Here is a 27,853-nt window from a genome sequence, read left to right on the forward strand (position 1 = left end):
CAGAGACCAGACAGTACCTGCCTACTAACATGTACCATGACCCACCAGGCTGCACTGGTTGTTCAGAGTACCTGTTAGTAGGCAGATACTACAATTGCAGCATAATCAGTGGAAGCTTTGCTTTGAGAACATACAATCAACACATACTCTGGAAAGATCAAGCTCTGGGTAGATTAAGCACTAAAAGATACCTTTGGCCTTCACTTCTCTGTGCCTCAGTTGCCCAGTTACAACATTGGATTAATTACATCATTTAATCATGCAACTTCATTTTTGTTTCTGTTATACTCCCTGGCTACAGAAAGCGCACAGTAGAAAGATGCCCAAGGAAAGGAATAGTTTGTATTGTGTCTATCAAATAAGGCTGAACAAGGACAATACAAAAATATTGAATAAGGCAGAGTTCCTGGGTGGAGAAATAGCATATGGTCAGCTAATTAAAGACTACATCTTAATGCATGTGCACAAAGATGCTGAATTTGTGTTCCCCAGGCAACTTTAACTATGGTATTTCCTAATTTTTGAGTGCTTGACTTGACAATTGTAATAAGATTCATTTAAGACAAGTTCATGTGATCTAGCTCTTTTATGAACCCTGTTAAAGTCCTGCCTTCACAACATCCTCTGGCAAAGACTGAAGTGTTTGAGATAACAGGACTAGCACATATAATTTTCCATTGATAAAATTACAACCTTTATATGAGCTTGCATTGTGCACAGAGACCTGAACAGTACAAGATGCAGGTTTCTGAGAACGAAATTAATTTTCTCCCTGAAAGAAGGGAAAGCAGCTATCTACCTGTCTCCCATTGTTTTGATTCCACTGTGCTTAATTTACATAGAAGTCCTATCTACATACAAGTCTGATGAAGGATGGAAAGCCCTCAAGAAAGGGAGAACCACCTGAGGTCATTCTGCTTCTTTATACAACAGGGATGGTAGCTTGCTTGGATCCGGCCCTGAGGCTTGGGCCCTCCCCCTCCCCCAGTATTGGGGAGCCCCCCATGGGCTGGAGCACACAAAATCTACTAGCCTGCACCCCCTAGGCTCTGACGTGCAAGGGCACATCAAGTGATCTATTTTGAAATAGAGCATCCATACTGATTGGAGCGTCAATCGCATTTAAGACACACACACCCTGAAAGTACTTTGGACAGGGCATCAGGACAGCTGCCACTTCCCATAGCTGCTGGCTGAGGCTATCTAAGGCCTGTGCTTAAAGGGATACTCTCTGTAAAGTCATGTCTCAAGCTCCTTTCCTTTGTCTACCTCCTCGAGGGACAGCAAACCGATTCCACTGCGAGCTCTGGTTGCCCTTGCGAATATCACAGCACTTCTGCCATAGAGCCAGACATGCAGCAAAACAGTCTCTAGCTCCTGGACCTCATGCTGCACCTCCTGGTGCAGTTTTTACAGGGTGCCCTCGTGGCTCTGCAGAATCAGTACCCGCAGCTCCCTCTTTCCATGTGCTACTTATGCAGCACACCTCCTCCTGCCCTTCCCTGCATACCATGCACCACCACTTCTGGCACCTGGACACCAGTTCTGACTGGTGGGACCAGATTGTCATAGAGCAGTGGGCCGACCAGCAGTGGCTCCAGAATTTTCGCATGTGGAAGTCACCTTCCTGGAACCATGTGAGTGGCTTGCTCCTGCCCTCCAGTAACAGGACACCCATATGAGACCTGCCATCCCCTTCCAGAAGAAGATCGCCGTCACTATTTGGAAGCTTGCCATGCTGGACAGCTACCTCTCCCCTGGGAACCAGTTGGCGTGGGGAGAGTGACCATCGGGGCTGTACTCATGCAGGTGTGACTCTCTTAATATGTTATTGGGAGGGTGGTAGACTCCTGGAATGGGGTTCCTTAGTGAAGGGGGAGGGGAAGTGGTGGAAACTCCCACCCTGGGAGGTTTTCTAGTCCCAGCTCCATAAAGCTGTGCTGGGATATGGGCTTAGTCTGGGTTGGACCTGGTGTGGGGGGGGAGTGGGATTGGGCTCAGGGACTTCCTGAGGGCTGTGGCAACCCTGTGATTCTCTGTTTTTCTCCTTCTCCAGGAGGTGAAGGCCATCAACACCATCTAGCTGCGTAGGCTCATTCTCCTGGGCAACGTGAACCCCATTGTCACTGGCTTTGCTGTCATGGGCTTGCCCAACTGCAAGGGGGGGGCATTGACGGTATCCACTTCCCCATCCAGGCTCCTGACCACCAGGCATCTAACTACATCAACCATAAAGGGTACTTTTCCATGGTTCTACAGGCCATTGTGGACCACCGTGGCTGCTTCATGGACATTAATATTAGGTGGTTGGGGAAGGTGCACAATGCCTGCATCTTTAGAAACTACAGCCTCTACCAGAAGATACATGCTGGCACTTTGTTCCCCGACTGCACCATCAAGATCAGGACGTGGACATGCCAATGTGTATCGTGTGGGACACACGCTACCCTCTGCTCCCTTGGCTTATGAAGCACCACACCAGATGCCTGGACCCCACCAAAGAACCCTTAAACGCCAGACTCAGCAGGGTCTACATTATGGTTGAGGGTGCCATTGGGCATCTCAAAGGAAGGTTTCACTGCTTCCTCACCAGCCTGGAACCGAGCAAGCAGAACATCTGCCAAGTGGTAGCAGCATGCTGTGTCCACCACAATATTTGTGAGACTAAGGGGGAGACATTCCTGCTAGGATGGGTAGTAGAGGCTGAGCGGCTTGCCAGAGCTTTTCAGTAGCCACACACAGCTGCCATCTGGCAGGCCCATCAGGAGGCTGTGCACATCTGGGAGGCCCTGAGGGAAAGTTTCAGATAAAGACACCTGTAAGACTCTCCCCTGGGCCTCCCACAAGGAGCCTCTGCAGTGTCCCAGTGTGCCTTTTCTCCTTCCCCACCCTCACTTTCCCTCTTGCTCCCCCTTCTTCTTCCCCTTCCCTTCCCTGAAGCTATAAGAGAGCAGACTTTTTGGTTTGGAACAATGAACTATAGTGTGATTTTTTTTTAATTTGGGGTAACAACAACTGGGAGGGACTGAGGAAAGAACCTGGAAGGGGGAGGAGGGAGGTGGAAAGAGGAGGAGAGGCTCAGGGACGGGGCTGGGAGCAGAGCAAAGAATATACATTGATGCATAAACAATACTGTGGAATAATTAATTCAAACAAGGAAAGCAAAAGGCAAACATTGTAGGGACCAGGAACATAGGAGAACTAGAAATGTTATAGAACACAGATAATCTTATCCAAATGAAAGATAAACCAAAGGCAAAGCATGAATGGAAAGAAGACCGACTGAGATAAAGAGAGTCATGTTCAAGGAGACTGTGAGGCATGAAAAATTTAAAATGCAGAAGAAAGGAGTGAACTCTAAAGAAAAAATATGAAATAATTACCAACTTTTTCTAGACAAGGATGTAGCAAAATTAAGAGCATAATCATGCGCTAAGTGTTTGGTGTAGTTCAGTTGTTTTAGTTCAATAGTCAGACTTCATCCTTAGACCTTCTCCTGATAGGAAGCGGCAGCAGATAAAGAAGCACCACTAAAAGTGTATGTATACTTTAAATGTATCTAAGATAGAAAGATGCAGAATGCCTACATTTGTCCCAGCACTGTAGTAACTTAAGCTCTAGTTAGTTTCCCTCAGAGAAAATTTGCATAAGGAATGGAATACTTAATTACCTAATGGGGACACTAAGGAGCTAATTGTCCCACCGGCTGAGAGAATCAGATAAATAGTACAGCAAGGCATTGCAGAGCTGAGAGAAAAGGGATTTCAGGAGGGTTGGATCGTTCCCTTAGAAACTGCTGACATATGAAAAATGCTGTAGACAGAGCTGCTGCACAGGACACAAACCACAAACTGAGGTGTTTTTAACTTGGGGTAACAAAAACTAGAGAGAGACTGAGGAAAGAACCTGGAAGGGGGAGGAGCGAGGTGGAAAGAGGAGGAGAGGCTCAGGGACGGGCCACACTTAAGAAACCACACTGAAGTGTTAACATGCTAAATGTGATTATTCCCCTTTATTCAGCACTGGCGAAGCCACTTCTGTAGTATTGTGTCCAGTTCTGGGACCCCCACTACAGAAAGGATGTGGACACATTGAAGAGGGTCCAGAGGAGGGCAACCAAAATTATTAGGGGGCTGGAGCAGTCTGGACACTCCGCAGTCGACAACTCTGTTATGCCTCGTGAAATGAGGTCTACTGGTGCGGTCAACAAAGGCTTCCATTGTCAACCATGGAGCATCCAGACTGCCCCGCTGTACCGCCAAACAGCTGATCGGCACAATGCGGTGGTCATTTTGATGTAAATGAAGTGGCAATTATTTAAATCGCCACTTCATTTTCCTATGTCTAGTAAACTCATCTACATGGTTCTGTCGACAGAGCCATGTAGTCTAGACATACCCTTAGAGACTAACAAAGATAAATATATATATCATGAGCTTTTGTGAGCAAAACCCACTTCCTATGAAGTGCAGTTCAGGATAAAGGAAGTTCAAACCAGTTAATTTAGGTGTGGGGGAGGGAATTTGAAAAGGTGACATTGGGGAAACCTTGGGTTTCATAGAAAAAATCATCTGAAATGTTATATAATAATTAACCAGATATTCAGGAACAGATTCTGTTCAGGATTTTTAAAATAATGCCTTTCCATATATACAGAAAATCACCTAGAAAAATATATTAACTGAAGGATATAATGGTTATATTCTGACATGTATTGGACTTTCTCTAATAAAATATACATATGGCTCCTCAGATTCAATGAAAGTAAGGGTATGTCTACACTACAAAGTTAGTTCGAACTAACGGACGTTAGTTCGAACTAACTTTCATAGGCACTACACTAGCGCTCCGTTAGTTCGAACTTAATTCGAACTAACGGAGCGCTTAGTTCGAACTAGGTAATCCTCATTCCATGAGGATTAAGCCTAGTTCGAACTTACTAGTTCAAATTCAGGGCTGTGTAGACCCTTAATTCGAACAAGTGGGAGGCTAGCCCTCCCCAGGTTTCCCTGGTGGCCACTCTGGCCAACACCAGGGAAACTCGTCTGCCCCCCTCCCGGCCCCGGACCCTTTAAAGGGCCACAGGCTGGCTACGGTGCCCGTGCCAGGTGCAAGCCTGCCAGCACCCAGCCAGCAGACCCTGCACCTGGCACGGCTCGAGCCACCCACCCGATGCCCCCCAGCCCTCCCCCTCTTCCCGGGACCAGGCTGGCAGCTCCCGGGAGCTTGCCCGGGACCGCAAGAGGCGGGCACCCGCCTGGGCTAGTGTGGAGATCGTGGACCTCGTCCACGATCTCCGCACTAGGCACAGGAATGTGGCCAGCTAGGGCAAGAGAGCTGCCAGCCTGGCCACCCAGGAGCAAGTGTGCATGAAAATCAAGGGGGTCCACTGAGACCCCCGACCCTGAGCCCTGAGCTTACAATGGCCGTCCTGGGTCAGACCAAAGGTCCATCTAGCCCAGTAGCCTGTCTGCCGACAGCGGCCAACCCTAGGGACCTTGGAGGGGATGGACCGAAGACAGGGTATGTCTACACTACCCCGCTAGTTCGAACTAGCGGGGTAATGTATGCATACCGCACTTGCTAATGAAGCCCGGGATTTGAATTTCCCGGGCTTCATTAGCATAAGCGGGGACCCGCCATTTTTAAATCCCCACTGCTTCGAACCCCGTGCAGCGCGGCTACACGGGGCTCGAACTAGGTAGTTCGGACTAGGTTCCTATTCTGAACTACCGTTACTCCTCGTGAAACGAGGTGTACCGGTAGTTCGGAATAGGCACCCTAGTCCGAACTACCTACTTCGAGCCCCGTGTAGCCGTGCTGCACGGGGTTCGAAGCAGCGGGGATTTAAAAATGGCGGCTCCCCGCTTATGCTAATGAAGCCCGGGAAATTCAAATCCCGGGCTTCATTAGCAAGTGCGGTATGCATACATTACCCTCCTAGTTCGAACTAGGAGGGTAGTGTAGACATACCCTCAGTGACCAAGCCATTTGTCTCGTGCCATCCCTCTCCAGCCTTCCACAAACCTTGGGCAGGGACACCACTCCTACCCCCCTGGCTAATAGCACTCCATGGACCCAACCTCCATGACTTGATCTCACTTCCCTTTAAACTCTGTTCTAGTTCTAGCCTTCACAGCCTCCTGCAGCAAGGAGTTCCACAGGTTGACTATTTGCTTTGTGAAGAACAACTTTCTGTTACTAGTTTGAAGCCTGCTACCCATTCCTTTCCTTTGGTGTCCTCTAGTCCTTCTTTATGGGAACTAATGAAGAACTTTTCTGTATGCACCCTCTCCACCCAACTCCTGCTTTTAGAGACCTCTATCCTGTCCCCCCTCCGTCTCCTCTTTTCTAAGCTGAAAAGTCCCAGTCTCTTTAGCCTCTCTTCATATGGGACCTGTTCCCAATTCCTGATCATTGTACTTGCCCTCCCCTCTCCCCCCCTCTCTCTTTCCCTCTCCCACCTCCTTTTCCCAGTCTCCCCCAGTTTTGTTCAATAAAGACAGATTCCATTTTTGAACACAATTGTCCTTTATTTTGTACGTCAAGAAAAGGGGCTAGGGAAGGATAAGTGGAAGGAGGTGAGGGAGGAATGGGGTACGAGCCCCCGATGGGGAGGACTGGGCTGGCTCTGCGGACTTCTGGGTGTGGAAGCTCTCCTGCAGCCCCCCAATTGCCCCCTCTACACAGATGGCAGCCTGCGGCAAGTGCAGCCAGGCTGATGGCCGAGTGGTGTGATGTGCCCAGTGTGGGTACTCCGGGCACTCCAAGCCAGGACTGCTTTGCAAGCGGGGCACCCTGAGAACTGTCTGTCTGGGGTGGGGATCGGGACCCTTTAAGCACAACCCTCGGCTAGCCTGAGACAGCATCTCCACGCTCTAAGTCTTCCTCTGATGCCCTGCCGGCACTGCTTCCGGCCATCCTTAAGCCTGGTTCAGGGTCCACTTAATGTGGACGCGCTAGTTCGAATTAGCAAAACGCTAATTCGAACTAGTTTTTAGTTCTAGACGCGTTAGTTCGAATTTGCTTAGTTTGAATTAACTAATTCGAACTAAGTTAGTTCGAATTAACGTTGTAGTGTAGACGTACCCTGAGGGATCATGTGCTTGGCCTCTAGGAAAAATAATTGCAAATGCATGGGACACTTAAAGCACATCTAGAATCCGTCTGCATGGCATATGTTCTCAGGCCTACTACTCAACACAGTAATAACTTTAAAAAATATTGGGTCAGAAATCTCCCCAGCTCTGGCTATGCCCTAGTACTCAAGCAGCTGCAACTGGCTCCTTTCAGTCACCCCTGTTCTCCACTGGAATCTTGACATTTACTATATGTGTGCATGTATGTGTGTAAACTAAGCATCCAGATTGCAAGCACTCACACATCCCCCGTTGGGAAGATACTAGAAAATTTGAAGAACGAGAATTTCTGAGTCAAATGTCAGTGACCTATTGCATTGAAATATCGGGTTTCTTAAAACCAGTTTCTCTATAATATCACATATTGGATAAAGGTACAGACATATCTCATTTTCTTATAAAAAGCCTAAATAAATACACATATTGACAGTACCAAACCAGTTTTGGAAATAGAAAACCACATTTATTCTTGCCAAAGTTTCTTTATGACAAACAAGATTCTTCATATTACAAAGCAGTAATTTGGAAATGCATGCAGATTATATTTGCAAGTATACTAATAGAAATATTGCTATGTAAATATTTCCTTTTATGCTTTTAATTTGCTGTGTTTGCATAAGTGGATCATTTAGCCTGGAAATCTTCCCATCTATAAATTAACACAATCTATTAAATTAGACTCCTCAATGTAATATGAGATGTTAGAAACACGGTCTTGAAAGGAAGGGAAGGAGAAAACTTTCAAATAGCTTGTTGATTAACATTGACTGAAGTATGTTACGTAGGCATAAAAGGTAAACATAAAAAATAATATCAGATTGCTCGCTATTATGTATCAAATTGTCAAAACAAAGCAATATCTGTCTATTTTAGGTACTTGTATGGCCCCTTTTCCTGCTCATCTCACAGTCATAGATGCATTTCTTCTTGCACAAACCCTGTGAGGTAGCGGAGTGCAGTTATCTTCATTTTATAGATGGACACCTGAAGCGCAGACAGACTGTGGCTCACTCATGATCACACAAGGTATTTGTGGTGACATAGGAATTGAACCCAGTTTTTGGTCTATCTAGACTAGAGATAGTCCTGATCTGAAAAGTTTGGTTTTAGATTGAGGGGAGGAAGCTGGTAGGCTAGACACAGGGCTGAGGTTCAGACAATGGAAATGGCATCAGGTAGGAGAGTTGAAATTTGGATTCAAACTGCTCCTGCCTTTCCATGTTATTTGGACATGGGCTTTTAACTGCAGGCCCATCTCTCACCTGAATTTACCAGAACTCCGAGTGTAACCTCATTACAGTAATGTTTTCATACTTCCTCTTTTAAGCATTAATTGTCGTGTAGAAGTTATTTAGTGCAAATGCTAGAAACTGAATCATTAGGCAAATGCTAATTTATAACTGAGATATTATTGGTTACCACATGCTGGTGTCTTTATTGTCTCACATTATCTCATACAGAATTGGGGGTCTAGTTTATTTTTCAAAAGAAATGCAAGAACAGTGAAAAGAACAGCTGACAGCACCACAGCTGTAACAATAAATGGTGCCTAGGAATGACCAGCAATAGCAGGAACTGAACCACGTGAATCTACATCTTCCTGATGTTTGGAATAGTCCAGCTCTGTGAAATAAGAGAAAGAGTTTTGGTTTCATTTTGTTCTCTGCTCTAGTTATTGCCAAAGATATCATGACAAGGCCACTTGAATTAAAAAGTTACATTCTAGATCAGGTCAAGAAATAAATCAATTTCATTCTATTTTATACAGGACATTCTAGACACATCAATCCATGACATGCCAACTACAATACTTGAACAGTTTGGGGAGAGTTAAATCAATAGAGCTATAATGAGACAGACTGCATCTCATCTTTCTTCCTGATGGGTAGCTACCTGGACTATCTGTGAAAATTCTCAGAGAAGAATTTGAACAAACTCTACATGTAGACTGCCTATTGTACAAAAGCCTATATAACTGACTCTAGACAGACTTTCACAAACCAGCAGCCTCATCATCTTTATTATGAAACTGACCTAAGAACTTTACTTACATCTGCATGTATAATGATCTTTGATTATAGTAAATCTTTCTTTTCTTTATTAATAAATCTTAGTTTAGTTAATAAGAATGGTCTGTAAACCTTTATTTGAGTCAGATCTGAAATATTCATTGACACGGTTGGTAATAGTGTCTGATCTCTTGGGATTGGTAGAACTCTATGATGAATAAGGTTTTAAGTCAACCTCACTGTATAGACTTGGCTGTCTGGATGGGAGCCAAATTCTGGATTGCTTAAAAGGAACTGTATTTTCATCTTTTGGAAAGTGTTTTGTTACTAGTTTGGTGAATCTAATTATAAGAATAAATCATCAGTTTAGGAGATTGTGTGCACTATTTTTTGCAGTTTGCCCGCACTGAGCATTCTCAAACTGGCCCCTCCAATGACCATAGTCACACTTAAACATTAGAGAAGTGTTTACACAATTTACCAGCATTCCTGTTCTCCATGCGATCTTTCCGAAGCTGAATGGGCCCAACAATAACATCCACTTTTTCCTGGTAAGAGCTTGTATCTCTCTTGTGCCTGGGTATGCAGCCCCGGTAGCATCGGGAATAACCATCATCTACCCTGCATACCACCATTTTAAACTGCAGGTAAACGGATGGATGTCGGTTAATAAATGTGAAGGCATTGAATTTGAACCGTATGATGGAGCTGGAGGGTGAATAGTATGTAGTGTAGGTAGCATCTCTAGGACACCTAAAATAAATACATAAAATGCAGTAAGTCTTCATACATACACACAAAGATAGATCACTGACATCAAACATGCCCTGTGTGCAAAGATAAAAAATAAAATAAAATAAATTAATAATGCATTGACCAAAAAAGGGAGAAAATATATAATTACAGTAAGACTAGAAAATGAAAGAGGTTAAAATAGTGGCAGTGACTAGTCTGAGAGCAAAATGAACAATACTGATTTTCCCTAAATATACCAGGTGTTTACATGCCTGTCTAACTCTAAGCGCGTGAGTAGTTTTTGTGAACTTGCATGCTTAGAATTAAGCTTGTGCATAAGTCTTTGCTGGATTAGGGCTCAGGTCTCACAACTGGCTAAGAGGGCCCATAGAAGTATCCAGGCAACAAATCTATTAAGAGAGCCCAAAGTTGCTCATTTATGTCTCCAGCCTGCAGGACCCCTATAGAGCAGCGGAAGCAAAAGGTGTTTATTGTTTTTATTAAGAGAACAATGAAACTAAGATTTAAGTCCTTAAATGAGACTGACCAGAAACCAACAATTCCATTTCACACACAATTTTGAAATTTGCTTTTGTTTCAATGCAGATGAAAAATGAAGTATTTCAATTTATTAAAAAAAACCACACATGTGAGAGAGATCCAACTCACACAGGAAATGCAGAGTCAAGTGTCTGCTCCACATAATTCGGAACAAGGACTTGAATATGGGCCTTCTATAGCCTAGGCAAGCAGCCTAACGACTTGGTGTGGGTTTCTTTCTTTGTCTCACCTGATAAACCCTCCTCACTGACAGTTCAATCAAAACTGATGCCTCTGTGAAACATTTTAAATATCTAATATTTATCTTCTGCAACAGATGGGGTATTACATACTATCATATAGCTTGTTTTAAACTTAACTTCTGTATGCCTTGTAGCTCTAGTGCTACCTGGCTGAATTATTTTGAAACTTCACTCTTATTCCCTATTATTTATATGCAATTAGGATTGCACCAATACATGAATGAGTCATATATTCATTGATAATGGACCCTACTCAAGAAAGACTTGTATGTTCTTGTACGTGTAGAGTTTAACAATGGAGAAATTCTGGCAGGTAAAGCAGAGAAACATAGACATTACTATTCTAGATGAAATCTATCAGGGATGATCTTCTAGACGGTACTGGTCCTGCCTTGATGGCAGGGGATTGGGCTCGATGACCTCTTGAGGTCCCTTCCAGTTCCAGTGTTCTATGATTCTGTGATCAGTGATTTTGTTTTCTTGCCACATCTAAGAATCTAATTTGTTTTCTATCATTTTTTATCTGACTTTTCCACAAGAAATGTTGTAAACTGAGCCTGGTGAACAATTTTGGGTTGTCTGAGTGGCATTAAAATTAAATTAAATTAAATTAAATTAAAAAAGAGAACAATTATGAAAGGAAACTGACAATATTTTCTAAAATGCAGAAAAGCAGGAAAATCAAACATTAAACTTCAGATTTGAATCATACATTGCTTTACAAGTAATTTGAAATAAAATTTTCACTATGCTACCCCAACACAAAAATTCAAAAAAAAAACCCACACACAAAAAAACCCAACAACAACCCTAGGCCACGAAAGAATGATTTTTTCTTTTAAAAAATTGAGCAGAATATTTTAAATATACACAGTTTAATTCTATAGACAAACTACAGGTTGAACCTCTTTAGTCTGGCACTCTCTGGCCCGGCAACATCCATGGTCCAGCATGATTTTAGTTAGCTGGATGTCTACTTACCATAGTAGTGATCAAATTTCCTATAGTCCATAAAGTTTGTTTACAGCCACTAGTTGTGGCTGTCAGTGTTCTATGCTGTTATTTAGCTCTAATTTACCCCTAACTGTCTTCTAAGGCTACGTCTAGACTGCAAGCCTCTTTCAAAAAAGAGCATCTAGACTACAACCAGTACTTTAGAAAAAGCAAGTCGCTTTTTCGAAAGAGAGCACCTAGGCAGTCTGGATGCTCTCTTTTGAAAAAGCACAGTTTGCACTTTCAAAAAAAGGCATTCTACCTTGTAAAATGAGGTTTTCCGTGGTCGAAAAAACTGCCACATTCTTTTGATTTACTTTCGAAAGAATGCGGCAGCAGTCTAGAAGGGGAAGTTTTTTAGAAAAAAGTACACTTTTTTTGAAAAAACCCTGTAGTCTAGACACATCCTAAGAGCCCAGTAAGCAGTGGAAGTGTTGGTAACACTGCTAGACAATATTGACCTCCTGTGGTTTGGCAAATTTTCTGGTTCAGCAGTTCTCAGGTCCTGAGGGTGCCAGACTAGAGAGGTTCAAACTGTATTTTGGGAGTGAATTAAATCTTGAGGTTGGCAGGTGGAAATCCACTGACATCAGTGATGGTTGAGGTTACTCCTGTTTCTATCAAAACTGAATTTATTTCTTTAGTTGCTACGTTACATCCTTGAATGGAATCACTGATGCAGGGTTGCATGGTGTAACCATCATTTCTATTGTTTCGATTGATTTCTCATTTTTGCCAGGATTTGCCAAAAACGTTTTTTAGTATATGGACAAGGGAAACTGAAACTAAGTCCTATTGGCCCTGTTCAAATCTTACTATATATTTTGGAAATTTGCATCTGTCTGTCCATCTGTATGTGAATCTGTTTGTTCAATAATTCCTCCTAAATGATAAGAGCTAGGACCACCAAATTTGGTATGCAGTTTCCTCTTATCATAACTTGAAGTGAAGTAAGGGTTTGGCACTGCTAGGACAATTGGATACACCTTGAATTTGACAGTTTCTCATAAAACAGAAAAGGAGGAGTGTGGTAGGAAGAACAATCATACTATAGAATGGACACAGAGAACAGCAGTGGGCCAGAGATGGGGTCCAGAACCTCTATAACCCTGTTGGGCCAGCAGGTGATGAGTGTGTGTGTTTGTGTGTGTGTGTGTGTGTGTGTGTGTGTGTGTAGGGGGACAATAGCTAGCTATCTACTATATATTTGAGAGAGTTTGTCTGTGTGGGTATGTCTACACTACCCTCCTATTTCGAAGTAGGAGGGTAATGTAGGCATACCGCAATTGCAAATGAAGCCCGGGATTTGAATTTCCCGGGCTTCATTTGCATAAACTGGGCGCCGCCATTTTTAAATCCCTGCTGGTTCGAACCCCGTGCCGCGCGGCTACACGCGGCACGAACTAGGTAGTTCGAACTAGGCTTCCTAGTTCGAACTACCGTTACTCCTCGTGGAATGAGGAGTAACGGTAGTTCGAACTAGGAAGCCTAGTTCGAACTACCTAGTTCGTGCCGCGTGTAGCCGCGCGGCACGGGGTTCGAACCAGCAGGGATTTAAAAATGGCGGCGCCCAGTTTATGCAAATGAAGCCCGGGAAATTCAAATCCCGGGCTTCATTTGCAATTGCGGTATGCCTACATTACCTTCCTACTTCGAAATAGGAGGGTAGTGTAGACATACTCTTGGTGTGTCTGTGAGGGGGACATGCATTCCTCAACCAGCTGTGTCCACTGCACTTCCAGTGGCCGTGGAGAGGTACTTCTCACCTGGCCCCAAGCTGCTGCAATGAGAGAGGGCTCAGGCTCTCCTGTCCCCCAGGGCAGCCAGCATACAGAACCCCTCATCCCCAGTCCCCACCCCAGAGCAATGCAAAAAAAAAGCTTATTTGAGTTCAGGACCTGAGCGATGCCAGGTAAATCTTCTAGTTATTCCATAAACAAAAGAGATACAGAACTACATGCACAAATTCACTGTAAACCATTTCTGAGACTGTTCTTACCCGCTCCTGACAATGGTATAGGTTATTCTTGTAAAATCATTGGGATCAGGTGATGCAACACACGTGTCCAAAAACAACACCAGATTTGGGTCAGAACTGTGAATTGAAGCTTGAAGGAATAAATTCTGATTCAAGTCAACGTAGTACGGAGACGCATACACTGGTCGTAAGAAAGACGATGATTCGTAAAATGAAATGTTCATATCGTATCTGCTGTACTGCAATTCATTCACTTCAGTAATATCATCTGCAACATACATTTTTTCTATCCATTTATTCTGGAGCATTTTGCAGGTGATGTGCAAGTAAAGATCTTTTTGCCTTTTGATTATGTAGCCAGAAGAGATTGCTTTGATCAAGTTGGAATAGATGATAGTGTCGTTGTTTCCCTGTTTTGCACATTAAATACAGAATTAGCTAATGTGGCCACATTTTTGCCTAGGTCACAATGACCATAATGGTTACCAAGCACCCATAGAATAACATGGATTTTCAGGCCCACTGTTGGGGGTGACAAATGTGGCAGTTGTCCCTGTGCCTAGCAATTCAAAGGGACCTGGGGCTTCCGGCTGCTGCCACAGTTACTGCTATATGCTCTGTGTGGCTCTGAGGGTTAGGGAGTCAGGGGCGCCATACTCTGGGTGGTGCAGAGTGCTGACTTCCCTGGCCCCTCCCCCTTTCACTGGGATCCACCCTTTCCAGGAGTGCAGAGTTGGACACCTCCCCCACTATCTTGAGGGGGGGGCACATAGGCTGTTGGCTCCCTTGTGCATTTTAAAAGCATTGTTTCCATTGGCAGTATTTTAAAACATGTGACTTTGATCATTTCTATTCACCACACATTTTAAAAGACTTTGCTGGCTGTATGTGCTAGTGCAGTTTTTCTCCAAGTGGTTCATGAACCCCACTCTGAGAAAGCTGCTAATGGTTCACTCTGGTTTGTTTACCTACCAGCTCCACAGCCACAGAGCCTCATGGCTCCCATGGGCTCTGGTTCACCGTTTACAGCCAAGGGGAACCATGGGAAGCAGCAGCCTAGGCTACTCTGCTTCCCACGGCTCCCCTTGGCTGGAAATAATTTACTGGAGCCAATGGGAGACATGAGGCTCTGTGGCTGTGGAGCTGGTAAGTAAACAAACTGGAGCAGCCCGTTAACAGCTTTCTCAGAGTGGGTCCGTGGACCACTTGAGAAACACTGCTCTAGCAATTACGCTGAGATATGAAAAATATTTTTTTTGAAACTAACCACAGCCAAGTTAGTTAACATTTGTGCAAAATTTTGAACATGTAATGCACAAAGGTCCTGATTCAGTAAGATACTTAAATACAACTCTAATGTAAAGCACTACAGAAGTGAATGCTTTAAATTGGTACGTTGTTGAACTGTGGCCTATGCAAGTGCCATGTATTATTCTATTTATAAGCACCATCTCATGCTCAAAAAATGTCTGGGAGCATAGGCTAAGGTTGTTCACATATCTTTACTTTCCCCCAATATTTCCCATAAGGTCAATCTACAATAAGTGAGGTGTTCTCAGCAGGCCAGGTAAGAATAGGTGGGAGTGGTCAGTGCATCCGAACCTTCAGCTGTTGGTTCACTTGTAGCTCCTGTGAACCACAGGAAAGGTTTCTGTTCATGACCCCTTTCCAAATGAATTGTGCAGTTTGCACAGACCTATTTACACAGGTTGCTAAATATTCAATTTCATACCTCTCGGCTTGTGCCACATCTATTGTACGGTATGTTGAATATAACATGGCTTGGTGTAATTGTTGGTGTACAAGAAGTATCATTCAAGCTGACATCCCATGCACTGTAGCCATGTGAGCGGAGATAGGCTCGGCTGACAACTGCATGCATGTATTCTGGCAAACACAGAAGAGCTGGTGGGTGGATAAAACATACATTATTAGTGCATTCAGGCATACAGTAATAAATAAATGTTGCAATCTATACATATGCTGTTATCTATTCTGTTATTCTGTGTTTATGTTGGGAGAGAGCAAACAACATAAGCCAAACAACATTATTTTACTACCTTATGTCTTAAAAATTGAATTATGCATCAGGGGCATGTGGGTTTTGGTTGTGGATTATTATTACTATGAAAATCCACAAATCATAACTTCTCTTCCTGTGATCAGAAAGAGTCTCATCAATGATGACAGTTATTGAAGCACAACATTTTTTGGAATCAGGTAAAAGTCCCATTGATGTTGCTTAGAATTTTGCTTGAATAGAATTTAGAACAGTATTAGCAAAGTGATTATAGAGCACATAAAATAAAGTGTTTCAGTAATTATGGGAGAGAATAATTTAAAACACAGGCGGTAGTGAAGACAAAAGGAACTTGATGTGGTTGTCAACAGCAATTTATGGATGAGATTTTGCTATCTTAAATTATACTGATCAGGTAATGCAACTAACAAGTTATGCGCTCTTCAATACGATCAAGGGTTACAGAATCAAGTATTTGTATATATGATCTCATATATGACATGAGAAGTCATTCTTCCGCTCTATTCTGCATTGATTAAGTCTCAATTTGAGTATTGTGTCCAGATCTGGGCACCCCATTTCAAGAAAGATGTGGAGAAACTGGAAAAGGTCCAGAGAAGAGCAACAAGAATGATTGAAGGTTTAGAGAACATGACCTATGAAGGAAGACTGGAAGAATTGGGCTTGTTTAGTTTGGAAAGGAGAAGACTGAGAGGGGACATAATAGCAGTTTTCAGGTGTCTAAAAGGGTGTCACAAGGAGGCGGGAGACAAATTATTCTCCTTGGCATCTGAAGATAGGACAAGAAGCAATGGGCTTAAACTGCAGCAAGGGAAGTTTAGGATGGACATTAGGAAAAACTTCCTAATTGTCAGGGTGGTTAAACACTGGAATAAATTGCCTAAGGAAGTTGTGGAATCTCTGTCTCTGAAGATATTTAAGATATTTAGACATCTATCAGGGGTGATCTAGATGATACTTGGTCCTGCCATGAAGGTAGGGGACTGAACTCGATGACCTCTTGAGATCCCTTCCAGTCCTAGTGTTCTATGATTCCATATGAACCATATGGGGTTTGGAGCTGCATGTGCAGAGGCCGAATGAGCGTCCAAATTAAGGATATTAAGAAGTGGGTACTTGGGTAATCATGTAGTTGATACAATTTGTATTGACTACACAATTAGTTGATAAGGGAAGGTGCTCAGTCCTGGTCCAGGAGCTACCCCTGCTGCGGCTCTGCAGTTTAAATGCAGAAAGAGCCCCCCAGCTATTACTACATTTAGAATGCAAAGCCGCAGTGAGGGTAACTCCAAGACATGGCACAAGCAGCAGCTCCTGTCCATGGGAGAGGTCACAGCTCCCCACTTGGACCCTCCGCAGAAAGGGGCTATTCTGCAGAATGCGGAGACGCCTCTGCTCACAGTGAGCTTGCTTCCTCTAGGCAGCAGGATGGTGGCAGGGGGGCAGGCAGCACCACAGAGATAGTACTGTGGGTGAACTGGCTTTTAAACTGGCTCCCTCCCAACACCTGCCCCTGCTCCCTCGCACCTCGCACCTTTCTGCCTCTGACACAGAAGCAGCAAGGGAAGAGCAAATGGGAGTAGTCGGGTACCGGATAAGCCTAGGCTTCTTGGATAGTCAACAACTCGACTAGTCGCTTACATTCCTAATCCCAATGAGCATCCAAGTGAGAGTCATTCATTGGGAAACAGATCCTATGGGCTTTAGTTGGGGGGAAAGCACATTAAAAAGAATTTGAGTCTTGCCTGAATGAAGACGTAAGGATCAGGCTTTGTATGCCTATGAAAGAGGTTCAAGTTCACCTCTACAGCTGAAGAGGCAGACAAATTATAAACAACTCAGGAAAGAGCCTCAAAAACTGGGAAAGGAAGTGGAGGGACTTATTCTAAGTATAAATAATTCTAATATAAAGCATGTTCCAATAAAATGCTCAACAGGCACTGAGCTCAGATAAACAATAACTAATGAGTTGGGGGGAGGGAGAGGACATGAAATTGACGATGTTATTTAAAGAGGAGTGCTCGCAATGAAAATTTTGCCGGAATCAGGAGTAGGATCACACCCAGAGTGAAAGAGCAGTTAGGTTGTACAAGAGGTGGTAAATAAGAGTAATGAGCTGATATGAAGAAAAAGTAACTTTAGGATGAATATCAGAGAAAACATCATAAAATAATTAATTTTATAATAACAAACATTAATTTTGCTTAAATATAAAACTGAAAGTAATAGGTCTATAATCACACAGTATGAAAGATAACAATGAGTGTGCTCTACTGAAGTGCTTCGACAACATTAATAAATGGTTATTTAGCAACATAAAATCAATAAATAGGCTTGTCTGCTGAAAAGCAAAGTTCTGTATTGAACATGAACTTACTAATATTCTGATCTGCTGGAATGGTGTAATACTCAGCACGAAACCCTGTGTTTGTGACACTCGAGTCACTGTGAAATCGAACTGTCATCAAGTTTGAGGATGATGTATATGAGAGGTAGGAGCCATAACAAATTTTTGCTATTAAGGGGGATGTATTGAGTGGCCCATCATATATCTCAATATAATCATACCGGCAGTTACCATCTTCTGTCCTGGGGAATAAACATGAACATTTTGTTATCTATTTTGTTAACTCTGATTTAACTAGTCATTACTAAATCACAATTTACAACCTTCATTCTGCAAGGTGTTTGTGACAGAGATTGTTTTCAGTTTGCATGTTGTAGGACTAACAAATAACCACAAATAATACTATATTCATACACTCTTCATTTTAGATTTACTGGTAAATTTACAACTATTAAAACCTGATGAGGAATGTCCTTGAAATGGAGAAAGCATCATTTTCAAAATTCCATGATTTTGAACCCATGAATTGCCTGGGAAATTAGTGCTTTACTTACGCTATATCTCTAAACAAGAGAGTTATACAGAAATTGTTCATGGCTTCTATTTCCCATACACAATCTGCATTGTTTGGATAATTTCCAGGATAGAATGGGCTGCTCAATGTCCCAGATGAATGTTGAAGGACACCACCACAAGTATATCTCTCTGCTGAATAAAATTTAAGAAAAACATATTTATGAGTTATTTATATGTACAGGTTGCACCTCCCTTAACCGGGACACATCCATGGTCTGGCAGGACCACAGATGTTCCTGGACTGCAGATCCCAGGTACTGGGAGTCTGGCTGTGGGGCAGGAGAGTGGTGGGGTGGGGAAGGGACCGTGACACAACCAGGAGCCCCATTTTGGTAGAGAGGGGGTGTGCCTCTGAGAGATCGTGTCTCAATGGCCGGGCAGTAGCAGGGGGCTAGCAGCAGCAGCTGTGGACTTCCTGCCCAGCCACGCGTACCAGCCACGAAGCTCTGGCTCCAGTTGCACAGCTCTGGTCCCAGCAACAGTGGGGCCAGACAGCAGCAGGGCTGGGCTGGAGCCCTAGCAGTGGGGCAGTGTTAAGCTCAGGCCATGAGAAGAGGGACTTCCCCTGGTCTGGCAAATCTCCTCATTCCGGACCGGTTAGGTTCTGAGGGTGCTGGACCAGAGAGATCCAACCTGTACTTATCTGCACACATTCATATATGACTAATCAGTCAGAATCAAAGTCTACTGAAGTTAAAGGGAAAGCCTCCCATAACTTCAATGGTCTGAACCTGGGTATGTCTATACTACAGCGCTATTTTGAATTATCTTAATTCAAAATAGTTAATTCGAATTAAACTAATTCGAAATAATGCAACTATACACAAAAGCTATTTCAAAATAGTGCATCCACACTTAGGACTTAATGTGTGGGGCTGCTGCCTGAGGCTAACTGAGCTCCATGCTTAAAGTGACCCTACTCCTACCCCGGACAGACAGTTCTCAGGGTTTCCCGCTTGCTTGTCTACCTCGCTGAGGGATAGCACAGCAGTCCTGTCTTGGAGTGCCCTGAGTACCCACACTCGGGACACCACAGCACTCGGCCGCATGGAGCCAGAGCTGCCCCTGGGCATGCCAGTGCATCTCATGAAGTCATTGCCATCAGCCCAGCTCCCCTTGCCGCAGGCTGCGATCCGGGGAGTCTATCGGGGGGCTGTTAGGATCCAGGAGGCCCTGAGAGAGAGCATCCACCCCTCAGAGCCCTCGGAGTCTCCCCGGTCCTCCCCACGAGGAATGGCTCATGCCCCATTCCTCCTTCACATCCTTCCACTTACCCCTCCTTAGCTCCCCTTCCTGATGTCAAATAAAAGACACGTATGTTCAAAAATAGAAACTGGGTTTATTGAACAAAACTGGGGGGGGGGGGATGGACCTCTGGGGAGACTGGGAAAAGGAGGTGGGAGAGGGGAAGAGAGAGGGTGGAAGAGGGGTGGGGGAAACCTGGGAGGAGGGAGCTGTAAGGGGGAAGCAAGCGGAAGAAGGGGGAGGGGAAGCTCAGGGCTCAGTGTTGGGGGTCTCATCGGGCCAACCTGACTTCCATGCAAACCTGCTCCTGGGTTCGCATGTGGCCTTTGGTGGCCAGGCTGGCAGCTATCCTCCCATAGACGACCGTGTTCCTCAGTCTAGTGCTGAGATCATGGAAGTTGGGGGCATCCCCCTCAAACCTGAATAAGGTCCATGATCTCCACCCTGGACCAGGAAGGTGCCCGCCTTCTCCAGCCCCTGTCAGGCTCCTGGGAGTTGGCAGACTGCGAGGAGGGCTGGCTGCCAGTGGCTTGCTGGCTCATGTTTTGGGGCCACTGGATCAGGGACCCCAGTGGCCACTGCTGGCTCTGTGCTGGCAGGCTTGGTGCTGGCACAGGCACTATGGCCAGGGTCTACCCCTTTAATGGCTCTGAGGCTGGGGAGAGGAGAGTAAGTTTTCCCGGTTGTGCCCAGAGTGGCCACCAGGGCTCCCTGGAAAGGGCTGGAGCCCCCCTATTTCGAAGTGTACACAGCACTTAATTCAAAATTGTTATTTTGAATTTGGTGTTATTCCTCATAGAATGAGGTTTACCAAATTCGAAATAAGGGACCACTATTTTGAATTTATTTCGAAATAGCGGTCTGTATGTGTAGACGCTATTAAAGTTAATAACTGCTGTCATTTCGAATTAACTTTGTAGTATAAACATACCCCCTGAGATCTATAGAATCCATTCAAAATCTCATTCAATGCTCAGAACTCTTAAGATTAGGCACTACATGGATTCATATGAAGACAGAAAATAAAGGCCAAAGAAAATGTGCAGGGAAGAAAGAGTTTGCCTTTTTCCCTTTGATAACCTTTTGAAGAAGCACTTGGTGCTCTGGAGGCAAAAATTACAGTCTGAATGAAAGTAGCATCTACAGCCAACTTTGCAATGTAATAATTTTTATTTAATGTAGAGCTTTAACTGACATAAGGCTTATATAAAAAAGGAGAAAAAAATCTAGGAAAGTCATTCTCTTGCTGAGTGACACAGAGAAAAAATATTGGATTTTTATTTTTTTCACCTGCAAAGCACACCAGAACTGACTTTAATTGCATGTATTTGTTGATTGTTAAGTCTCTGTTTTATTTGGTCCGGTGATTGCCCCAATCCTGAATCCATAGTTAATTCTACTGACATAAAGAGTTTAATTGAGGACATTGGGACCAGTCAAATTTGTCAACTTAAGCTCATACATATGTGTTTGTATTATTGGGTCCTAAGTGTTTCCTTTAAAATAAAAATGACTTAAAGTATCTCACTGTACTACTCTATTCTTATTTAGAAGTACTAGCTGCCGAAAGAAATAAAAAGATGCTATTCAAAACATGTATTGCCTTTAGCCTGAAGATAGCTTGCAAAAAGTAGTAAGATGCATCACCATACAGTGATTATTTTCCTGCCAAGGAAGCTGATACCATTTATAGGAAAATAATGTGTGGATTACAATGAGGTAATTAAGATGACTACAACATACAAATAAAGTAGTAAGATAATTATGAATTACCTGTTGAAGACAGCCATGATGTAGTTGTAGTAGGATCTGTTAATACAAGGAGAACTATACTTAAATGGACAGCATCTTTAACAGAGACATATCTAGTTTCTGAATACTGTGCCAAATTCAAGATAATGCTAATAAAATCATACAACTAAACTGACAGTATAATTCAATGGGCCTCAAACTGTGTGTTGGGACCCCAAAGTTGATCCATGACTGCATTTTAATGGGGTTGCCAGGGCTGACTTAGTCTTGCTGGGACCCAAGGCCAAAGCTGAAACCTAAGCCTCAGTACTCAGAGCTGAATCCTGAGGTGAAACAAAAATGGATCATATAACAGAAAGATTGGGAACCCTAAAAAATTAGTTCATCTATCCAGATTCACTGAATATATGCGCCATGCTAACCAACGTGCCTGAAACAAATTTACCAGTAATTGACCGACTTACCAGACCTGTGGGCCACAGTTCTAAACCCTTTTTTTTCTCTTTCTTCATCATCATTGGTAATAAGTATTTTGCTAAATAAATTATGCGTTTCATAACAGCTGTGCAATACAATTGGTTTCTCTGGTTTTTCACAAATTTACATACAATATTAAGGAATTTGGTACATACACTTTTTGATGATGAAGGGTTAACAGGATTAAAATGCAATAAGCACTTATTTGTGTCATTGACCGGTCAGCAAATCTGACTGAATGAACAGGCAGTAGATGTTCTGAGGTAGGAATATCATTGCACAGTCATTCTTCAAAACAAACTACATTCTTTAACCTTTGTAGAAAAAAATGAAAAATCTTAAATCAGCTCCAGCAGAGGTCTCTATTGCATAGAGCACAGAATTATATTCATGTGTTTGTGACCAAATACTCCACTGTGTTCACACCCTACATACCACTATAATAATCTTTATAGTGAAATCTAATAACCTGCTGGTCCATAATTTCACAGTAGAATGTGTGTAGCAATATTATAAGTAAAGTTATACTGCATGCTCATACTGCAGCCCAGGTATAAAAGTCTGGAGAGAGGCTCAGTCTGGGCTGACTGCTGGGGAGGAAGGACCTCCATGGGGAGCTCCTGACCAGCAGCAGCCAGCCAACCAGAGGGCGGACAGCAGCGACCCGAGCGCCAGTTGGGACGTCTCTCCTGCAGCCGATGAGGGAGAAGTGGCTCCCAGGGAAGGAATGGACCCGGCAAGCACGTGGGACGTTATCTCACAGAAGCAGGTAGGAAGTGGCCCAGGGTGGGGACAGAAGCTGCCTCTCCCGTCCCAGAGTCCTTGGTGTGTTTTGGATGGATTCCCCATAGAAGGAGTAGTGAGTTCTCCTGCCACTCACAGGGCCCTGGACCGGGATCAGGTGGAGTATGATGGACTTGGGTCCCCCTACCAGGGGTGTAGTCCCTACCTGTGACATTGTGTATTGACTCTGGCCAGTGGGCCAGTGGATCCAGCTTTAAAGGACCAGTGGGCCTTTCTATATGACCAGTTCTGGTTGTGCAGCCCATCAGGCCCCAGAGTTGGGCCCAGAGTAGAGAGCGCGGGACAAACAATAGACCTGGGAGGGGGAAAGAGAAGCCGCCCCGCGTCACCCTCCCAGTCTGAATTACACCTCAGAATGTGATAAGAGTCAAGGCATCCACAGCCCCTAGTTTGAGAACCACTGAGGTAAAGAATAGCATGGTTTTGTGTACAAATCTGCATCAAGCTGTTATTTCTGCCTCTTCTTCTGAAGTCAATGGAATTCTATGGTCCAGATGTCAATAAGAACAAATTTCAACCTAAACATTTTTAGAAATCAGTCATTAACTTCTCAAAGTTTAATGAATGCTTCTGGTTTTGATCTGGAGACATTTGCCTCCTTTCACAAAGTTGCTTTTTAACCATCAAGTTAAAGGAGCCTAAAACAATCATGCGTGCAGGAGGAACAGCACTTCTGAAAATCTGGCCCTTAAAACAAAAATTGGAACAATCACAAATGTGCCTTACTGTCTGTGGGTAATGATAGGGAACAGAAGTGTGAGAGAATGGGATGCACAAAAGAGAACTATATTTATTCTCCACACCTCATGCTCTGACTATAAGAACATAAGAATGGCCGTACTGGGTCAGACCAGAGGTTTATCAAGCCCAGTAGCCTGTCTGCCGACAGTGGCCAGCGCCAAGTGCCCCGGAGGGGGTGGACAATGATCAAGCAATTTGTCTCCTGTCATCCATCTCCAGCCTCTGACAAACAGAGGCCAGGGACACCATTTCTATCCCCTGGCTAATAGCCTTTTATGGACCTAACCTCCATGAAATTATCAGGCTTCTCTTTAAGGACTATAAGGACTATAGGACTATAAGGGTATGTCTACACTACCCCCCTAGTTCGAACTAGGGGGGGGTAATGTAGTCATACGGAGTTGCAAATGAAGCCCAGGATTTGAATTTCCCGGGCTTCATTTGCATAAAGCCGGACGGCACCGTTTTTAAATGCCGGCTAGGTCGGATCCCATGCCGCGCGGCTACACGCAGCACGGACTAGCTAGTTCGGATTAGGCTTCCTATCCGAACTAGCTAGTCCATGCCACATGTAGCCGTGCGGCACAGGGTCCGACCTAGCCGGCATTTAAAAATGGCGCTGGCTGGCTTTATGCAAATGAAGCCCGGGAAATTCAAATCCCGGGCTTCATTTGCAACTCCGTATGACTACATTACCCCCCCTAGTTCAAACTAGGGGGGTAGTGTAGACATACCCTTATAGTCCTAGCCTTCACAGCCTCCTCTGGCAAGGAGTTCCACAGGTTGACTATGCGCTGTGTGAAGAAGAACTTTCTTTTATTAGTTTTAAACCTGCTACCCATTAATTTCATTCTGTCAACGGAGCCATGTAAAGTAGTTTACCCGGCATAGTCAAAGAAGCGGGAATTTAAATAATCCCTGTTTCATTAAAATAAGAATGGCCGCCGCGCTGTGCCGACAATCAGCTGATCTGACACAGCTCTGTAGTCTAGACGCAGCGCGGTCAACAAGAGAAGCCTTTGTCAACCGCTCCGGTAAACCTCGTTTCATGAGGCTGATCTTGCAGAAAAGGGGGGTTTTGCATAAAAAGGAAACGTCCACATTGCTTGCTTTTGTGCAAAAACCCCTAGCACAAAAACGGATCAGCAGAAAATATGCAAATGAGATCACAACTCATGCAAATGAGTCCATCGTTAGCATATATTTTGCTGAGAAAACTCATAATGTAGACATAGCCTTAGAGAAACAGAATGAGTTAACACTTACCAGTAGTTGTGTACCAGGGCCATGGTGGGTCATATGTTGTTGCATGTGCTGGAAGATAAGAAGTAAAATTAGAGATTATGGTGAATTTTCACAGGTGGTCAAAAGGTATTCCCCTTCGCCAAGTTCCAGATTCCCTGCATCCAATCATGGAGGCATGTGGGCTGCTCTGTGAACAATTTTTGATGTGGGCAAAATAAGTGATGATGTTTTTGAAAACAGATGAACTTATGTATTGGAAACTTCCCAAAATACATGAATCTGTGGCAAATATTCAGCATGGGTTTGAGCCTAAATGGTGACAAAGTTATAAGAAGCTGAAAACTGGATCTTATCATAAACAAAAGTTTTAGGCAACCTCAACTAAAATGACACTGACAGTTCTGTCTTAAATACATTTCAGTAGAGATCATATACATGTTAATTTCAGCATATTCAAATGTATGTGATGATGGATAATATGTAAATGATGTTACCCATTGACATAAATGTTGTATACCCAGAAGCTTCTAGGATGACACATGAGAAATGTTAGCATCAGTTAATAGTGTCTTATAACTAGCACTGGTTAAAAAAATAGGCCAAAACTTTTTCCTGAAAAAAATGTAGATTCAGCAATATCAAGCCATTTTGTAATTTGTTTAGCACTGAAATTGTAAATTTAGAAGCAATGTACAATGCTATTGGTCACCTAAAGGTGACCTGAAGTTATTTTTCTTGCAGTCAATCTATGTCTTTCATCAGTAACAAGACTTAACACTAGGGCTACGTCTACACTGGCACCCTTTTCCGGAAATGCTTAAAACGGAACAGTTTTCCGTTATAAGTATTTCCGGAAAAAGCGCATCTACATTGGCAGGATGCTTTTCCGGAAAAGCACTTTTTCCAGAAAAGTGTCCGTGCCAATGTTGACGCGCTTTTCTGCAAAAAAGCCCCGATCGTCATTTTCGCAATCGGGGCTTTTTTGCGGAAAATAAATCTGTGCTGTCTTCACTGACCCTTTTCCGGAACAGTTTTCCAGAAAAGGACTTTTGCCCAAACGGGAGCAGCATAGTTTTTCCGGAAAAGCACTGATGATTTTACAGTAGATCGTCAGTGCTTTTCCGGAAATTCAAGGGGCCAGTGTAGACAGCTGGCAAGTTATTCCGGAAAAGCGGCTGATTTTCTGGAATAAGTGGCCAGTGTAGACATAGCCTAGGAGTGGGTGAAAGAAGGAGTTTTAAGTTCTCTGGCAATTTAAAAAAAATAATTAAAAAATCCATTTGGGTTGACCTGAAACTGAAAGTGCCAAAAAAAATCAAAATGATGAAAACATTATTTTAGGTCAAATGAAGTGATTTTGGGAGCATTTTAAAATAAAAGCAGAGAAAATAAAAGATTAGATTCACAAAACAATAGGAGGAAGTGGTAGCTGCTCCCTAAGGGTACATCTGCACTAGCCCCCTAGTTCGAAGTAGGGAGGCTAATGAGGGTGACTGAAATTGCTAACGAAGCACGGGATTTAAATATCCCCCTCTTAATTAGCATAATCCTGTCCGGTCGCCATTTTGGAAATTGACTAGCCCGAAGTAACTGCCTGCATCTAAGATAATCCTCGTGGAATGAGGTTTGACAGTTAATTTGAACTAAGGGGTTTATCTCAGAATCCCACTTCTCTGCCGCGTGTAGACGCGGGCAGTTACTTCGGGCTAGTCAGTTTCCAAAATGGCGACCAGACTGGATTATGCTAATCAAGCGCGGGATAGTTAAATCCCGTGCTTCATTAGCAATTTTAGTAACCCTCATCGCCTCGCTAGTTTAAACTAGGGGGCTATTGTAGACATACCCATATACCCTTAAGCTCAATGGCTTGGACACTTACTTTGGATGTGGGCAGGGCCGGCTCTAGGCACCAGCAAAGGAAGCATGTGCTTGGGATGGCACATTTTCAGGGGCCTCATTCTGGCCCACAGGAGGAGCAGGTGAGGAGCCCCATAGAGGCTGCCCCGAGCTGGGAGCCCCGCGCCTGGCTTCTTGGAGCCTGTGCCTGGCCCCGGGGCACTGGGAGCTCTGCGCGGGCAACCTGCTGGGGCACTTCCTGGAGGGTAGCACAGGGCCCCGGCTGGCCACCCCATCCCGTGTGCCCCCCCGCAACTCCCGCTCGCTTGCCTCCCACCCATGGGCCCCCCAGCCAGCCACCCCCTCCCCGTATTCTCTCCCTCACAACTCCCCTGCCCGTGAAACCCCCTTGCCCGGCTGTCCCCACCCCTTGTGCTCCTGCCCTCTGTCCCACGACCTCTCCATTATCTCCCCCCTTTCATCTTCTCCCCCAGCTCAGTCTCTGCCCAGCAACCCTGCACCCCACCTCCTGGCCCACTGCAACCCTTCTGGGACCCCATCTCGACTTCTACTCCCCGCCCACCCTGCCTTCCTGCTGCTCACTTGGATCTCCATCTCCTGTCTGGCTCTTTAAACAATCCTTCCTCCCCCTGCTCTTGGGGCCCTGAACCTTCCCCCCTCATATGCACACGCCTGCCCAGGATCCCAGCCTCCTTGTGCTGTGTCCTGACAACCTCACCCTTGCCTGGGACCCAGGTGATTCTCCCTCGCTCTTTGTCTGACGAAGGGAAACTCTGGTGTTCCCAGTGCCCGGGTCCCCAAGTCCCTTCCTATCTGGGGCAGGAGAGCTTTATTAAAATTGGAACTGTGATCCCATTTAAATAGGCTTTGTTTTAAATAATATACCTTTAAAATTAAATTAAAAATGGTTATGGCCTACATTTATCATGACCTATTTAAATAACTTATGAATTAAATTTAAAAATTAAATAGAACATGTGTCCCATCAACTTTTAAAGACATTCTGCTGGTTCATTAGTGTAAGCTGCTGTGTAAACACCCAGAACCAGTGTTTACATCAGCAGTAGCTTCTTCTGCAGGTGTAGAGAGAATGTTTTATCAGTTTGGTTTA

The 27,853-nt window shown here is 44.1% G+C and overlaps 1 protein-coding gene across 1 annotated transcript in view; it reads right to left on the minus strand.

The window, feature by feature from the left end:
* Positions 1-7,694: 7,694 nt before the first annotated feature.
* The window catches only part of LOC112545833 (scavenger receptor cysteine-rich domain-containing protein DMBT1-like), a 58,785-nt gene continuing 38,626 nt past the window's right edge, over positions 7,695-27,853 (minus strand). Inside the window, exons 3-11 of the mRNA XM_075935785.1 lie at positions 24,907-24,954; positions 23,447-23,586; positions 21,640-21,767; positions 18,600-18,753; positions 18,076-18,287; positions 15,390-15,562; positions 13,679-14,067; positions 9,630-9,901; positions 7,695-8,762 (exon numbers count right to left, since the gene is read on the minus strand). Of these exons, the coding sequence (XP_075791900.1) occupies positions 8,689-8,762; positions 9,630-9,901; positions 13,679-14,067; positions 15,390-15,562; positions 18,076-18,287; positions 18,600-18,753; positions 21,640-21,767; positions 23,447-23,586; positions 24,907-24,954 (1,590 nt within the window). The 3' untranslated portion in view covers positions 7,695-8,688. The remainder of the gene's footprint in view (positions 8,763-9,629; positions 9,902-13,678; positions 14,068-15,389; positions 15,563-18,075; positions 18,288-18,599; positions 18,754-21,639; positions 21,768-23,446; positions 23,587-24,906; positions 24,955-27,853) is intronic.

The sequence above is a fragment of the Pelodiscus sinensis genome, chromosome 8 (assembly GCF_049634645.1).
Source record: "Pelodiscus sinensis isolate JC-2024 chromosome 8, ASM4963464v1, whole genome shotgun sequence".
Taxonomy (NCBI): domain Eukaryota; kingdom Metazoa; phylum Chordata; order Testudines; family Trionychidae; genus Pelodiscus; species Pelodiscus sinensis.